The sequence below is a fragment of the Lonchura striata genome, chromosome 6, assembly GCF_050655825.1.
Source record: "Lonchura striata isolate lonStrDom1 chromosome 6, ASM5065582v1, whole genome shotgun sequence".
Classification (NCBI taxonomy): Eukaryota; Metazoa; Chordata; class Aves; order Passeriformes; family Estrildidae; genus Lonchura; species Lonchura striata.
The window spans coordinates 28,763,941-28,780,366 of record NC_140708.1 but is presented as its reverse complement, the minus strand read 5'-3'; the positions used below and the strand labels follow the sequence as shown (position 1 = coordinate 28,780,366).

General features: G+C 39.4%; 1 protein-coding gene across 4 annotated transcripts in view; it reads left to right on the top strand.

Moving 5' to 3' along the window:
* The window catches only part of NT5C2 (5'-nucleotidase, cytosolic II), a 59,584-nt gene that overhangs the window by 18,622 nt on the left and 24,536 nt on the right, over positions 1-16,426 (top strand). For 2 of the 4 annotated variants that reach the window (XM_021536323.3, XM_021536324.4), the window contains exon 3: positions 10,447-10,520. In XM_021536323.3, the coding sequence (XP_021391998.1) occupies positions 10,447-10,520 (74 nt within the window). Of the gene's footprint in view, positions 1-8,759; positions 9,119-9,303; positions 9,368-10,446; positions 10,521-16,426 lie in introns of those variants that run through there. The other 2 variants (XM_085583674.1, XM_085583675.1) reach the window with 2 other exon arrangements.

The following is a 16,426-nucleotide window of genomic DNA, read 5'->3' as shown; positions in this document are numbered from 1 at the left end:
GGAGCACTTAGGCAAGGGCCCAGCCTTTTCACTGTTAGGTATACCTAACTCCATCTCTGCTATAAAACAATTACAGTAAGTAAAGAAGATAGAGTTCAAAATAAAAGGAATGTTATGACTCTTAGTTTATAGTTTGGGAATAAAAGTGCAACCACTAGGTTGTTTTTACAAGATCACATTGGGGGTTTGGTTGAACTAAGAATTTAGTCCACAGCTCTCAGGGTTGTAAGCATAGAGCATAAAAGACGGATGAAGTCTGTATCCTGATCAGATGTCTGGACTGCTATAGAGTTAAAAACAACAGTATCTAGTAATTGTCAGTATTCTCTTTGTGGGAGGTGTATCTTCAAAGTTTAGCTTTGTTATTTTGAGAAGTCATACAGTGTGATGATGAGAGGATATTCAGCAGAAGGGGAAATGTATTTCTCATGTAGAAAAAGAAACATTTAACCTCATGCTTAAATGCCACATTGCATTTGTGTGATTCACATTGGTGGTATTTCTGGGGAAGTGTTTTGGAAGTGTTAGATATCTTTTGATTCTCCAAATGGAATCTAATTTGAGAAAAACGCCTTAGTGCATCATATGATTGGCCAGGTTGTGCAAGTTGCAGTGTCCAGGGCTAAGTGATGGATCCTGTGATGCGTTTCTGAAGCTTTCCAATTTCCAATGAATATGTTTGAGCAATATGTCTTAAGTGCTGGCATTATTTGAATCTCTCTGTCAGCTCATTTGTCAAATATGGAAGCATTTAAAGAATGTAACTATATATAGCATGTAATAAGAGAGGGATTTTATACCATTCCCTGTCAAAAAAATCTTCACCTTGTTGCAGTCATTGACAGGTTTACCTTTGTGTAATAAATTTATTTAAAACTTCAGCTGTGTTACTTCTGATTCAGATTGATGGAAGTCAAGCCGGAGTGATGCCTATATTTTTTTCTAAGTATTTCCTTAACATTTGTTATGGTTAAGTGCTGACAGTTTGCTAAATGTTGTACATGATCCAAAGGAAGCTGTGCTTCTCTTTAAGAGCTCATACATTAAAGTCCTCATCACATTTACCCTTACTTGTGTAAGAAATCCTTACTTCAGAAAAGAAATCCTTTTGGAAGATGGGAGTGCAGTCACGTAAAGGAGGGTTGCCCACTAGGAGCTGGGATCTGGTAGCCCAAAATTAGTCTGTGGTAAAGTTTAGGTACCTGTTTTTAGCGTAGAGAAATGTCTTATGCAAAACATACTGGGCAGAAATGCTGCTGTCATCTCAGATTTTCATGGAAAGCACAACACTGGGAATACTAGGGAGGCACAATATTAAGGGGAGGCGCATTTTTGTTTTGGAATTGCTATCCTCTTTCAAAGAGAGAGAGAGGGAGGGAATGGGAGAGAATGAGAGAACCTGATGCCAAGACTGTAGTATAAATATAAATCTAAATATAATATAAATCTGTGCTATTAATGGCTTTGGTATACCAGTTTCATGGGAGTTATTTTGATAATCCAGTATTGTAAGAATCTGAAACAACCTCATTCCAGAGGCAGTGTTGTCAGATTTCTATTTCTGGTACTTTTCATGGTCGTAGTGTTATCAGATGTGATGTTACTTTAAAAAGTGCAAACTTAACATGATAAAGTATGACTGAAGTGATTTCCCCTTGGTGTTTGATATTTTATTTTTTAGTGTTTTATTAATCCTTCAGATGCAGAATACATGTGCTGGTCACAGCCATGAGTTGTAGGATGTAAATTTATTTCACTAAGGTCCAGGTATGCTCTGACTCTTGGATATTGCTGAAGCACTGCAAATTTTATGAAAAAGAGAAATTGAAAATACATGGTGTCGTTGTCAAGATTATTTTCGTTTTCTTTTTCTCTTTTTCTTTCAGTCTTTTTTTTCTGTCTTTTTTTTTTCCTTACTCCAGCAGCTAAAGGAAAAATACTTGAAAACATGAACCTAAAGTGACTTAGACACAAAACCAATAACAACATTGAATTTAAACCTGTTATGTTCTGTTACCTTAAAGCTGGTCAAAGTTATTTGCCCAGTTATGTGCCCAGTCTGAAAGGCTGGTGGAGCTTGGCAGCTACACATTTACAGATGAGAATAAGTGGGGCTAGCTTTTGTTACCTGTGTTTAAAGCCTAGTTGAGCTCAAATTCAGCAGATTTTCTGCTGAAATGCTGTTAGGAATGCCTAGTTTTCTGAAGTGTGAAATGTAAAAACTTATTTTACTGTTTGTTTGCTTTGTGCTTACGTAAGTACTGGTGGAGAGACTTAGACCAATCAATTTAACATTCTTGCTCTCATGAAATACACTCGATTTGATATGCTTGAATTGTAAAGGAATTCAGACAAAATATGGGGAAAAGCTTCCAAAAACAAAAGAGTTAACCTTAAAAAAACATGTAAATGTTCTTGTGGCCATGAAACTTTTAAAAACTTTAAAAAATTATCTCTGAAGATACTACTCTAATAGTCATAGTGTATGGTGGTCATTCTTACTTGGAATGTATTTCAGATGCTGCACTTCTAATTGTATCATAATTGATAGATAAATATTCAGCATATAATAGTTGTTGGCAGAAGTCTCAGTTGAGACTGGTTTAACTGGTGTAGTGCATATTGACTCAGAGTATAATGACTATATCATCATCATATCTGAATGCCATGGGCAAGAATGTTCAGAATCAGATTTTTATAGCTATAGAATCAGAAAAATCTGTTGGGGAGGAGAAGTGGTGGGGTTTTATCCTCAGGGAATTTCTGACAACTTTAATGAAAGCTTTTGGTTGGCTGGTGCTGCTGTCAGACCTTGTTGCACAACACAGCTGGCGCCTGTTGGAGGTGAGGTCTGTAGATGAATTAATATGCAAGCTACATGTTACTCATTCTCTAGCAGAGGTCACTGGTAAGAGGATACTGCATTACTGTGCTATTGGCAGCACAGATTTTAATTCGGAAATAAAATGGATGTGCAGTTCTTGGGAGGCTTTTCCTTGGTGTGTGTGGTTGTGAGGCCACCTCCGTCATGTGCTGCTTGTTGACTTTTCCGGGTGGAGGATAATCACTAGATCATTTGTTCTGGAAGAGCACTGTCATTTAATGTGATTGTAATTAGGCAAGAACTAGGTTGACTCTGAGCCACCAAATTGCCCTAGTGTCTATTTTTTAACTTGGAGTGAGCACTTCTAGGCACCCTCTGGATTATCTCACATAGCTCTTTAGAGTTTAAATAGCAACCCCATCTAGTTAAAGCAAATAATGGAAAAAGTTGGTGTTCCATCCACTCTTGTTACTGACAGTTACCAAGATCCAGGAAACAGGTATTTGCACTTATATTTATTTATCTGTGGTTTTGGCTTAACAGCTGAAACGTCCTTTTGGTTAAACATACTGACTTTGGGATGCTTCTACCATTTTGCATCAGAATAATTGGAGACTTCTCATCCTGAATGTGGGGGTTCTGTTGTTGTTTTTACTGTTGGGCTTTTTTCTTGCTCTCTTGTTTTCTGGCTAGTGCAAGATGTGTGGCATCATGATTCCTAATCCTAATTCTCCTGCTGACTGTTGATAAAGTATTGAGTAAGTTTCTTTGTAGTTTTGTACTTCAGTTTGGTTACAGTCGTGATATAAGTGGTTTTAGCTGTTACTATACACTGAGACTCTGGATTAAAAAATAGTATATGATTTAATAATGACAAAGCAAAAGGATTGCCAATTCGTTGTTTTGATTTCATGTATTAAAGATGTACTTTAGCTTGTTCAAATTTGTAGACTCTGGGCTGTTCACTGCTAATCTTGTTTGTTCACTTAATTGTTACTGGATCACCAGTGATTGCAAACAGGTGGAAATGTTGTATAAACAAGGCTGTGAGATTTGAAACTGTTCATCTGTTTAGGTGGTTATATTTAAAATCACTTCAAAATGATCAGTTCACCGAGGTGGAAAACTGGAACAAATCTTTACCAGTCTGAAAGTGCTCTTTGCATGAAACACAACTGGACAGGCCACGTGTGGAGTTTCCCTGTACGGGGTGGCTCTGGAGGCTCTGCTGGCCGTGGGCTGTCCTCGTGTGTCTGAGCAGCCTCCTCGGACCTGTGTGGTGGCATCTGTGTGACACGGGGCAGCCTGTGGCTCCCTCTGGTTTGTTTTACTGCTTTAGGCACTGGAGGAGGGAGAGGGACTGTGTCAAGTCTGTGGAATGGGTGAGCTTATAAAAAAGCACACCACTTGCCAAATTAATAATAAAGAAATTACATTGTAAAAGTCCCATGATCCTTAGCTTTAATAGTTTCAGGGAGCAGACAAGTGTTATTTTGGGATGGAATCCATATGTGAGCTTCTTGGCACTTTGCTGTTGCCTGGGAAGAAAACCCAAACAATGAAAATAGAAATGGCCAAGGCTCTCTCTTTGCATCCGATTCCTGCATAATTTTAGAGGGAAGTGCTCATAGCTGTGTTTCTGGATACAGCCTCATCAGGCTTTGAATGCAGTCATTACTGGATTTTCCAGTTTAATGTCACTGTAACTGTGCAAGGACATTTAGACTTGTAAAATGGTGGGGCATGGTGTTGGAAATGTTATTAGAAGTGGCCAGGAAATGTTTATGCCCTTTCTTTGTTTCCCCTGTCTGATACTATTTCATCCCCATAAGTTACCTCGAGCCCAAATACTACCTCTAAATACAAATACAAAAACCTCTAAATTACAAATAGTTAGAATATTCGTCTTTAGTTGAAGAAGGAATAAAATATAACTCCAGAAATCTAGGATTAAAAAATAAAACCAAAATGATATGATAAAAAATAGTATATGGAAAATCAGTATCTGCCTAAAGAGGCAGGACTTAGCAAAAGAACAATTTCATTGGTTTTAAAAATTTAAAGCAGTTTATGTCTTCTCTAAGGCAGCTACCAAAACAGCCAGGACCCAAAGATGAGACATTTGGTTTATATGGTATTATCTTCTTTAGATTGCTCAAAAGCTTTGTACCAGATAAAGAAGGTCAGAGGGGAAGTTCGCTGCTGCTGGTGGAAGTCACCTGAGACCACAGCTGTAATGTCATGCAGTGACACAAGTCCCCAAGCAGACCACATCTGGGGACTAGCTGGTCATACTGAGAACACTGAGTTGTCATAACAGTAGAGTGATGTTTATTTCATTATTCACCATTTTAAAGAGGCCACGGGGACCTTGGGCGTGGGAGACAATTAAAAGCTAATCCATTTAGTTCCCATTATTTCTGTTAAATCTTCTAGCTTATTAAAGAATGGAAGTTGTCCATAAAGTGAAGATTAACCAAAGTTCCTAAACCCTGAGTAAGCGGGAATCTGAGCCTTCTGGCTAGTTAGTCCCTGTTTTGTGGTTGGCTCAAGCCCAACTGTCCACCACAGGCTTTTTTAAACACACATGTAAGTCATGCTTATCCAGCTCCCACTGTATTTGCTGTTCCACTCAGCAGTGTTGCAATTTTCTTTGTATTTATTTAATTTTCAGTGAAACACACTCCCCAGAAAAATGCTAAATGCTGCAAGGTATTTCTAGACATATTTGGAAAATTATTATGAAATGCTCTGTTCCAGAAACCTTGCCTCACATTGTTCATTTACATTTTTTCACTATGAGGAATTGTGAGCCATGTGCCAAGTTCCTCCTTAATTGTAAAGTTCTGTGCATTTTGTTTATTTTGCTGGTCAAATTACAAATGCAAATTTCATTCAGGGCATACAATTCTTTAGAGGTTTTTCACAAATGAAATAAAAACATTTCTCCCTCTCTGTGAGTTTGTCCTCTCCAGTTGAGAAGAGTTGGGATTTAAGTTCCTGCTTCAGAATTGATTGAGAAGAACAGTAACAAAACCAAGATCGGTTCTCTTGTAAAAATACAAAGGTCTATGAATTGCAGAGTTGTGGCTGTTGGGGCTGTGTGGCTTCCCTGCTGCATGCTCAGCAGTTCCTTCTTCCTTGCAATGCAACACATTTTTCTCTTACTCAGCACAATCCGTAGAGCTCAAAAGGAAAATAAATACTGTAGTCACTGAGAGCCTTCTGCTGTGGCCAAGTGCAGGGTTTAATCTTTGAGGAAGAACTCATTAGAGAGGAAAACACGCTTCGAAGTTTCCCTAAAACAGCTCCTCAAGTCTGTTTTGCCAAAGGTGGGGATCTGTGCCAGGCTAAGACACCCCAAATCCAGGTGCTGCTCCCCAGTCCCAGCTGTGCTCAGAGAGCCCATGGGGCTGGGATATGGGCTCTGGAACCACCTTCCCCACAGGCTCCACACCTTGTGTCGCTCCAGCCACACTGACAGGGAGTCCAAAAAACAGGAGACTTGCAGGGATAGTCCTCAGAGCAGAAATGTAAAGCTTGGGTTTCATCAGGAGGAAAAGATGCAGGCAGGAGAAAGGCAGTGTCCTGTTTAAGGAGATGCTCTGGGTGTGTACAGATGTGGAACTGGGCTTGGGCAATGTTCACCTCTGCCTCAGCACAGGGAATGCAGAGGGTATTCTCATGCTGTGCCTGCAGTTTGTTTTGTCTTACTGCCCAGTGCTGTTAAGTTTTTAGAACAGTTAAAATTTTAACTCCAGTGCTTCCAGTTGAAGTGACTTTTCTAAACGGAAAAAAACAAATTCAGGGGAAGGGAGAGTATGATTTCTTCTCATTCTGGCAAGTGGAGAAATTATTCTGCATTAAAACTTCCTTTCCTAAAAATGTTAGATCATTTTAGTTTTCCTCTTATTCTGATATTATTTCTACTCTTTGTAGTCTGGAAGCTTCTTTGATTTTTGTTCATCTGGATGAGCTGTAAAATACTTGTTATTTCATCCTTTCCTTTCATGACCAGAGGATCTTTTCATTCAGGTGTTCAAGGTTCTTAGGGCCCTCAGGTTGCTCTTGCTTTATAGTCATTAAAAACAACTCTTGTAATTTCTCTATAGCATTTGTTCTGAGGAGATGTTACCTTTTTGTAGCCAACAGACACAATGTCAGGTTGAATGGGGCTTGGAGAAACCTGATCTGGTGTCCCATAGCAGGAGTTTGGAATGTGATGATCTTTAAGGTCCCTTTGACCCTAAACCATTCTGTGATCCTATGATTTGATCAGTATTCTTGTAGTCAGGCTGAGTGTACTTTCAATTAGAATTTAAGAACAGCTTTGGAATGGGCTAAGTCTGCAGCTTCTGAGAAGCACCTGGCTCTTCCCAGAAACTGCTAGAGATTTAATCTCAGCTTTTAATTTTAGTTTCTAGGACACTGCAGATATTTACTGCTTTGAGTAAAACCCCGAATTAAGCTGGTCAGTTTCTGGAAGTAAATATTTGTAAGTAGCTACTTACTCCCTTGTCTCCCTTGTGCCTAGGGGAACACTGTTAATAGGAAATTTCTTTATCAGGATTTAGAACTGAGGTCCTGAGTGCCTACAAAATAAACCAACATCTATCTTGGCCTTCACAAGAGAAGTAAAAATGGTCCCTTATTTTTTTTTCACCACTGTTTAGTCTACATTTAATCTGCCAAGGCATATGCAAGTTTAAATTGATTAAAGTGTTCTCATTTCCTGTCCTGAACATGTTGTGCAATAACCTTCTTTGGCTTTTTAAAATATTTGCTCTGTCTCACTCCAGCACTGGTGGGTGAAGTAATTACCACATCAGATCAGCTGGTAGCATGCCTTGAAATGTGCCAAGTTGGGGTGTGATTAGACCCTGCCAGTGCAGTTTATAGGTCACAGGCAGTAAGTGCAAATTGGTGGAGAAAGAGGCATCTTCACCAGCTGTTACCAAAGGGTGCTGCTATGGTAATTTTCCAAAAGACTTATTTTGGAACAAAAATATACTTATGAGTGCTATTTGTTTTGTTGTTCAGAAAACTTTTCCAGATCTTCAGTCTCAAGCTATGCTGGTTTTGGGTTCAGTTTCTAAATACTACAAAAGCAAGGCATGACAATCTGTCAGAGCTTTGGTGATCTTTCCATGGTTTTTGATCAGTTTGGTGTCATCATAATCTAAACACAGGCAGGCTGGACTGGAACAGATCTCTCGGGTCAGAGCTCCCTTGTTTCTGCCTTTCACAGGCACTGTCATATTACCCTTTTTGTGAGTGCATTCAGCTGTGTCTTAGTACTTGCAGTTTTTGTCCTCATTTGGGAAACTTACCAAATGTTGCAATTCTGAAATGGTCTTGTGATCTTTGAATTTCACTTCTTGCTCCTGTCCCGTAAAGACAGTCAGAAAACCATGCTGCAGGGATTAAGCCTAAAAGCAAGAGCAGAACTGGACTCTGCATTTTAGATAAAAAATGTTACTGGTGTCTCCTGGATGTATGTTATTCCTTCTTAAAGCTCCGTGTTCTCGGAAACAAGCTGCACAAACATGAGATCAGAAATTATGCTTGAATTAGGTAATAAATAATGTTTCCTGGCAGCAGCACCATGTAATCATATGCATTATACAAGGTATCAGACTTTGTTTAGTACTAAATAGTGCTTCTCCATGGTCTCTTGTAAATCAGAGCTGTCTCAATGTTAAAAGACAAACAGGGATTCAGATTGCAGATTCAGATAATTTGCTCCACCTACTCAAAAGCCAGCTATTTCAGGAGCGAATTTTAGTGACTTATGAGCCCATCTCATGTTTCCAAAAGGCATTTCTTTACTGGTTTCCAGCATCCATCCTATCACTTTGTCTTCTTTAGGTAATACATAAACCTATTAGAAAAGAGTGTAATCTATAACCTCCAAGGCCCCTTAGTGACAAGCCCCATTGTCAAAGGCAGGCACTTTGCCAGGAAACAGTGACTCCCAGAGAGAGTGTGCAAGGTTGGAGGGAAAGTACACTATTGCCAGAGAAACTGTATTCCAAGTGGATTTGTGTGGAACAACAACAATATCCAGTGACTGGTTAAATTAGCCACAGATGTGTTTTCTAGAACACTGTCCAAGAAGATATACAGTACTTCAAGGCTTGGTTCAGGCATAATGATCTTCTGAAGTCAAATCAGATCCAAGCAAAATTGCCTGGGTACCAGGGAAGCTTTAAAGGAATTCTGTAATGTGATTCAGACAAGTAGATGAATCGGACGGCTGCGAGCTGAGCAGGGAGCGCATCGGTGAGAGATGAGGTAAGAGCAGCGCTGCTGAGACGCGGCTGTGGCGGAGTGACAGGGCACGGAATGCCGGCCACCTGCCCGGAGCAGGGCTCCCGGGGCTCCTTCCAGCCTCCCCAGCTTTCCCAGCTTTCCCATCTTTCCCATTTTTCCCGGCTTCCCGAACGTGCAGCGCTCGGCTCCGCGCTTGCCGTCTCCATTGTGTCTCACTGTCCCCGCGCCGCGCCTAAGAGGATAATGACAGCGCTCAGGGCAGCGCACTTGGTAAATATTTGGAGAATTTTCACGTGCTGACATCAGAGTATAAGTGAAGGCTCTGGGACTTCTCTCATATGGGAGAATTTTTTCTTGGCATCACAACTCGAGCATGGGATTTTGGTCTGAGATGGGTGTTGTAAAGCTCAGCTTTCCTGCCACAGACGAGTTCTGACTCTCACTTTTAAAGTTCAGATAAGCCGGTGGAAAGAAGTCCTGTTGAACTGCAGATCTGCTTTATGCTTTAAAGTTCTGGGGAAACATAAGCAGCTTAGTTACTGCTGTAGTTGGAACAGGAAGCAAGAAAAGCTTTTGTTGTATTCTCTGAGCTATTTCTTTACCCTGTTACTTACTTGAACTAAATTGGATATCATGTATTAATGCTGTCATCTAAAAGGGCCTGGAAGCATTCAGCTTAGAGTCTCTTTGTAGTAAGCATTAATGGTAAAAGTTGAATTTACAAAATAGCAATTGGCAAGTTTCAGAGGAGTTAGAAATAAAATAAGTCACAATAGAAATGGCATATCTTGTGTATGAAAATTTTTCTCAGTTACTCTTTTACAGAGCTTTATTACATGTTTTTAATGGTATTGGTGAAAATGGGGCTGTTTGGATTTGCTTTGAGTTTCCAGATATAGTTCCAAATAGGAGGCAAATGCTGTGAATTTATTCACAGAAATTATTTTATTTTCCTTCTTATTTCTTACTAATAATTTGTTTTAATCAAGCAAATTATATTACTTTGCATCTACTGCTTCCAGTTTTATATTCTTTGAGGTCTGCATTCTGCTTCAGGAGATTTTGCTTTTGTATTCTTAGGAATTTTTGCAGGTCACATGGAGGGCCCTGTGTGTGTGCATGCATGCGTGTATGTCTTTGGACAGCAAAAATTAGAATAATTCTGCAAAGTCATGGCTTTGCTTCAGGAGAACTCGCAAAAAATGAGACTTGACTCTGTTTTCAGGTATATTTGCTGATTTTCACCTATGGAAGTCAAACATCCTGACAGTAGCAGAATGTGTTTGTTCTAAAACATTAATATTTTGAAAATGCTCATACCTCTGGTGATATTTCTTCTCTCTTTTCAGGGTCTTTGTAAACAGAAGCTTAGCTATGGAAAAGATAAAGTGCTTTGGTTTTGATATGGATTATACACTTGCTGGTGAGTATCTTCTTAAGTTTTTTGAACACTGACTTAGTTTGGAATATTGCTTCTTGCTGAGCAAAAAACAGCAAAAAGCTGATTGGGCTACAGGTGCTTCTTCTATTAGAAAATGTATCTTTCACTATTTGTTGCACATTCATGTTAGGTGTTTCCCTTAAATTTGTTATTTGCAATCTGCATTTGGTCATAAGCCATGTTACTGTGGTGCAGTTTCAAGTGCTTATGGTGTTGAGAAAACCAAAGCTTAATAAGTCTGCTTCCTTAGATTCCACTGTATTTTGACAATGCCCCTTGTGCATGCTTGGCTTTGAATAACAAGGTGATTTCTTTCATCCTTGGTGCATAGAGCAGGCTACACCTTTGGCCAGCAGGTTCTCCTAGTCCTGAAAGAGTGATTTTGAATAGGTTTTCCTCTTTCCCCTTCCTGTGTTAGGCACATCAGTGATTCATTTTGAGAAGGGGCATGACAGGGGCAGTGCCTTGTGTCAGCTGAACGAGTTAATTCGTAAAGCTTTGCCCATTCTTTACGACAGATAAGCTTTGGGAGGTTGCATAAGATCTTTTGGTTTCATAAAATTGCTTGCATGACTTCTCCATCTTTCAGATACTCAACAGTCAAGTTCCCTGAGACTTTTGATGAGAGGAAATAAAGCTACCATTTTCTTCATAGTCAGACTTTCATGTTACGTATTTTAAGGAAGAGATAAAAAGCTCACTTCCAATTTCCTAGGTTATAGTATCACGCAGGCTGTAACTGAGGATGTCATGTACTATCCTGCCTTCTTTCTCATTACCACTTCCAAGGTTATGGATAAAAAGTTCCTATCACCACTAATATTTCAGTTTAGGGTTGTTGTGTATATGAACTGAGAAAATGTGAGGTAGTGTCAGGGTCACCTAATAATAGGTTAATGCAGTATGTCAGCTATGGTCATCTGGTTACTGTGTACTGAGAAGGAATGAGAGATGAGTAATGTGGCTGGGGACAGTGTGAGGGTCAGAGGCTAAGTGAAGGGCAGGAAGGTTTCCATAGGCTCGTGGTTCAACTGCAAGGAACAGTTTTGGAGATTGTGGCAGGTAATTGTAGTTTATATTTAGATCAGTTCCTTGTGTTCTTTTATCTACAAAGAAGTTACATAAAAGGTTTGGTTGTTACCCACCTTATTTATACATCTGTTTAAAGTTCTTGCCACTTTTTAAATCATGAAGTGTATTGTTAATCTGTGCTGAATATGACTGCAGGCACGTGCTTTCTGTTTGTGTTTCCCAGCTGTGACAGTCTTGTGGCAGTGCATTTAAGGGGTGCATGAAAAACAGTTCAAGAATAAATGCTTAAAAAAAAAAAAAAAAAAAAAAGTTGTGGGTTTCTCTTCAGTAACAGAAAAACAACTTCTGTGCCATTTGCAAAGGAAGTGGTGGCACTTCCCCAAGGACCCAGGTGATCCCAGTGGGACTGGTGTGGAGCGTGAAGTTTGTTGCTAATTTTCATCCTGACAGAAGGACAGCTTCAGCACTGTCCTTGCTTATCTGACTGTTCATTTTATTCAAATGTCCCTGTAAACACAGAGCAAATGTGTTGTTATCCACAAAATGATGCTTGATTTGATGAAAGGAAAAAATGAATGTTTCAAGCATCCTAAAGCAGTACTAGGGACATAAAAGCCTGGGACTTCCAAGGCTGGAAGATCACAGTGCTCCAGTTGAGCAGGCAAAGTCAGTGCTTTTGGGGGAGTTGAGAGACAAGGTGTGAGGCAGAAAAAGAAATGGGATGTGGTCTGAGTAGAAAACTGGAAATCTGGACCCCTCTGGGGTAAGCTGCTGTCCTGTGACTTCTTCCTTGGTACAACAGAGATAATAGTTGCAGATCATTTCACTAGGAGTTGTGAGAATGTAATTAGGTTGGAAAGCCTTTTGCAGATGAAAAACATTATGACTGGTAAGTACTATTTCCCCTTTTTCCACTCAAACTGGAAATTAACCTTTGAAATTACCTGTTTATTTTCTTATGTCTCAGAGCCATCCTTTCCTTTCCATGTGGGCTTTTATTATCTGACCATTATTAGCTACTTGTAGCTTGCATACAAGAAAAAATACTATCCACTGCAGGGGCTTTAAAGAGTGTAGTGTTAGAATATGATTACAATTATAATAAATTAATTTGAAATTATAATGAAGAAGTGGGACAAGTGAAGTATTACAGTAATATGCTATAGTTAGTGCATTCATGAGACCCTGTTGTGTTTTTTGATTGGTCACGTTATCTTTTATCCACTCTTTCACATGGACATGCTACTTCTCTTGATTAAAAAAAGAAAAAAAGTAAAAAGCCAGTTTATATGTAATTTAACATCTGGAAATGGTATCTGCATACCAGATGGCTCATGCTGAGCAGAAGCCTTTTGGAGACCATTCAAAACAAGTAAATAGGCCAAAGAAAAGAACAGAAGCATCTCCAGTGTCATTAGCTCCTCGTCTAGTTTTCTGCATTTCTACTTTCAGACATTGCTAGGTTACTTTTCTGTAGAGCTTTTTAAAATATCCAAGCACAATCTTCGTATTCAACAACTTAAGGCAGGCAGAGTCACTGACCCTGCCAAAATCTGTATGTGACATCCCCTTCTGTTGTGTACTTTCACATCAGAAATAGACTGATGACAGTCATACATTTGCCATCTCAGAATGATTATTTTGATACACACTGAATTACCTGTCTTGTAAAGAAGTACCTCTGTCTTGTGTCTTTCTTCTTTCCAAATCAATGACCACTGGTAGCACTAGAAGTCTTCCTTAGAAGGTGGTTCATAGTCAGAATCATTCATGTATGTTGAACTTTAGAAGCTTGAGACAGTTTTATTCCTGTACTTTATGAATTTAAGAACACAGATCTACTTACAATAACCATCTTTTCTGTCTAGAATAATCTAATTTTGGTAGGGACATGGCATTTCCATTTTGAAGTCTGTAGTAACAGCTACCATGCACATGCTGCAGTGATCGTGTTCTAGTACCAGCATTTCTGAGAATGTCAGCTTGCCAGCTGAGAACAGTTTTAGTATCATCATGTTGCATTGCACATAAAGTACAATTTCATGTGCTATTTTATAGAGTAGTACTTCTTAGAGGTATCAAAGAACCTTTAACTCAGAATTTAAAAGAATTCAAGGCTATACAGCATTTGCACAGTGATTTTGTTCACTTTCGAGCCAAAATTAGGTTAAACTTTGAATTTTTGTAAATAACTCCTGTGTTCCCCGACTGTGCTTGTCTCTTTCCTTGCATAGGACTGAGAAACACTGTTAGTGGTTGGGTTGGGCAAACAAAGTCTTTTTGTGTAGAAGGATCCAAAGGTTTTAGATTTTTTGTCTGAGAAATGATGGACCTTAAATAGCTGAATTTGTAATAACAGTGATTACATCTAGAATTAATTTTGACTGCTGGGAAAATAAAATGAAAGCAAATTGAAATAACTCTAAGAGGTTTTAGATTTCTTGTTTTCCCATAAAGGATTGTTATTGTATTCTGGAGTGAATAAGATCTCTTACATGTATGGAAACTCCCAAATCTCCCTAGGTTAACGATCTAGTCTGTGTTTTGTATGAAACTGGCTGTCCTCTTCCTATTCAGTCTGTTTGGGAATCACATTTAGTACATGAAATAATGCTTTTTAAAGCACACTTTTCCCAGCATACTGGGAGGCAGGTGGAAAGAGCAGGAAGAACAGGAGGGGTTGACTGTGGTTTGTGTGCTTAGTTAAGTAGTTTCTGTTTAAAGTCTTGCAGCAGTTGACACAAGCAGGAGTCATCAGCTATTTCAGCCCTTGCTGTTAGTGGAGGTTAAGACAAGTTTCTGTGATGTTTTGCAGCCCTTCATTCCCTGCCTCTGACCTTGCTGCCTGCCAGCCTGGGAACAAGGCCCTGCCAGTTCCAGACTGTGCCCTTGCTCCTTGGGAAGCCTCTGTGTTACACCCAGGGCTGAATTTGCTGTCAGGACAGAACTGAGAATTATTGAATGATTCCTGTTTAAATTAGAGAGATTGAAGTTCCTATTGCTGTTATTTTTTGTTTGCTAAATAGTAGTTTCATTTATTATGTGAATGATTCATCTCTGCTTATTCATCCAGCCAGAAGATCAACAGTCACTAACAATTCTGGTCTGCCTGCCTGTTTTCACCAGTACTGTCAAAACTGCTCATGCTTTGGTAGAGGGAAATGTTGCAAGCAATCCAAAAGATTCACAGCCTTCTCCGTTTTGTGTTTACTGCTAAGTGCCTAAAGTTAAATAAAGGTATGTCAGTGGAGAGTCTGGACTGTGACACTCACCTGAGCCTGAGGAGCTGGTGACACCCATTGGAAATGAAGCAGAGAAAGATTGGTTTCACACAGCATTATATTTGGCTGCTTCCTACTCAGTATGAGCTACACTTAATTATTAGATCTGGATCCAAATAATGCAGGAGGCCTTGGCATTACCAGCTCTTAAATGGGACAGGCTGCACAATGAGGTGATGGATAGATGTCCCTTGACAGGAGCAGAGCTAAAGCAGTGGGGTTCCCAAACTGGCTGTAATTTCACACTGGGCCGTTGGCAGATGGAGAAGGATAGTAAGTAAGAATTACAAACTCAATTGTGCTTGAAAAGATTCCTCTGTGACTACTCTTCTTCTCCAAAAGTTACGGCCTTGTTGAAAGTTTATCTTCTATCTCTGAAGTAGATAAGAGGTAGTATCAGCAGACAGAATGCTTTCATTTAGAATGCTTTTCCTGTGCTTAATTCATTGCTGCTTCTGTGTTCTCCAGAAAGTGATAATGAAATTATCAATGGCTGCTGAAAATGGTTTTAATAAAAAAGGAGGGGAAATGAGGCTTGAAAAATACTGGTTTTATTTTGTGCAAATGTGATTAATGCAACATAATCTGATTGGAATATAGCTTGTGTCCTAGAAGCATTGTCAATTTAATGCCAAGGTTTGGTGCACTGCCAAGATTTTATTGCAAAATTGCTTATGCTTTCAGCTTGTAGCATTTCCCTTCTCATCACATGGGAAAAGATACGGGAAAGACAGCTTTAGTCTTTCCCAACTCAATCCAAAGTGCAACATTCATAAACAGGTTTTGCCCTTTCCTCAGGTAGGTGTTTGTGTCAAAGCCATCTTTGCAATTTAGAAGAGGAATTTTTTTCACACCCTCATCTCATTTTTGAAATGCTTTTGTTTACCTGTTTACTCTGGAAAAAATACACTCAGCCAGAAGGTAGAATTGGATTGTTGCTGTGTGATCTGGGAGAAATGGTGACAGCAGAATTGAGAACTGGTTCTTCAGTCCATCTACTGTTTTTACTGTAGCAGAGTCTATCAGGTTCCTGTGTTTCAGCTCTGTTTAATTTCCATGAGAAACGGGACTCATGAATTTGTACCTTGTATGAAAAAAAATCTGGATCGCACAGATAAAAAACAAATCATAAATGTGGGAGTTTTATACATGAAAAATTGAGCTGAATACTTAAATTACTGAGCATGTAAACAACTACAGTGTATCTGGATGTCAGTTCAGGTGCTGTTATTGTCTGTTTATTAGTGCTGAACTCTAGTGCAAATGTTCTAATGAGGCACTCCTGCTTAGGTTAAAGGTTTGCCTTTAGTTTCATCGTGATGTAAAGCTTTGAGGCTCTTTTGGGGAGATACTAAGCAGTTTTGCTTCTTTCCCAGTTTGCTGGATAATGCAGTTCTTTGTGTCATACAGAAATAATGTGCTGTCTGGAGAATGGAGTTGGTAGATGTGCAGGAGAAGCTTTCCAACTCTCCTAGCCAGGACTGGAAGATGCCCTGACTGTTGCACATCTGCTGTCTGCCTTTTCACATTTGCACATTGCCAGTCTGACAGGTGCAGATATTGCAGATTTCAGAG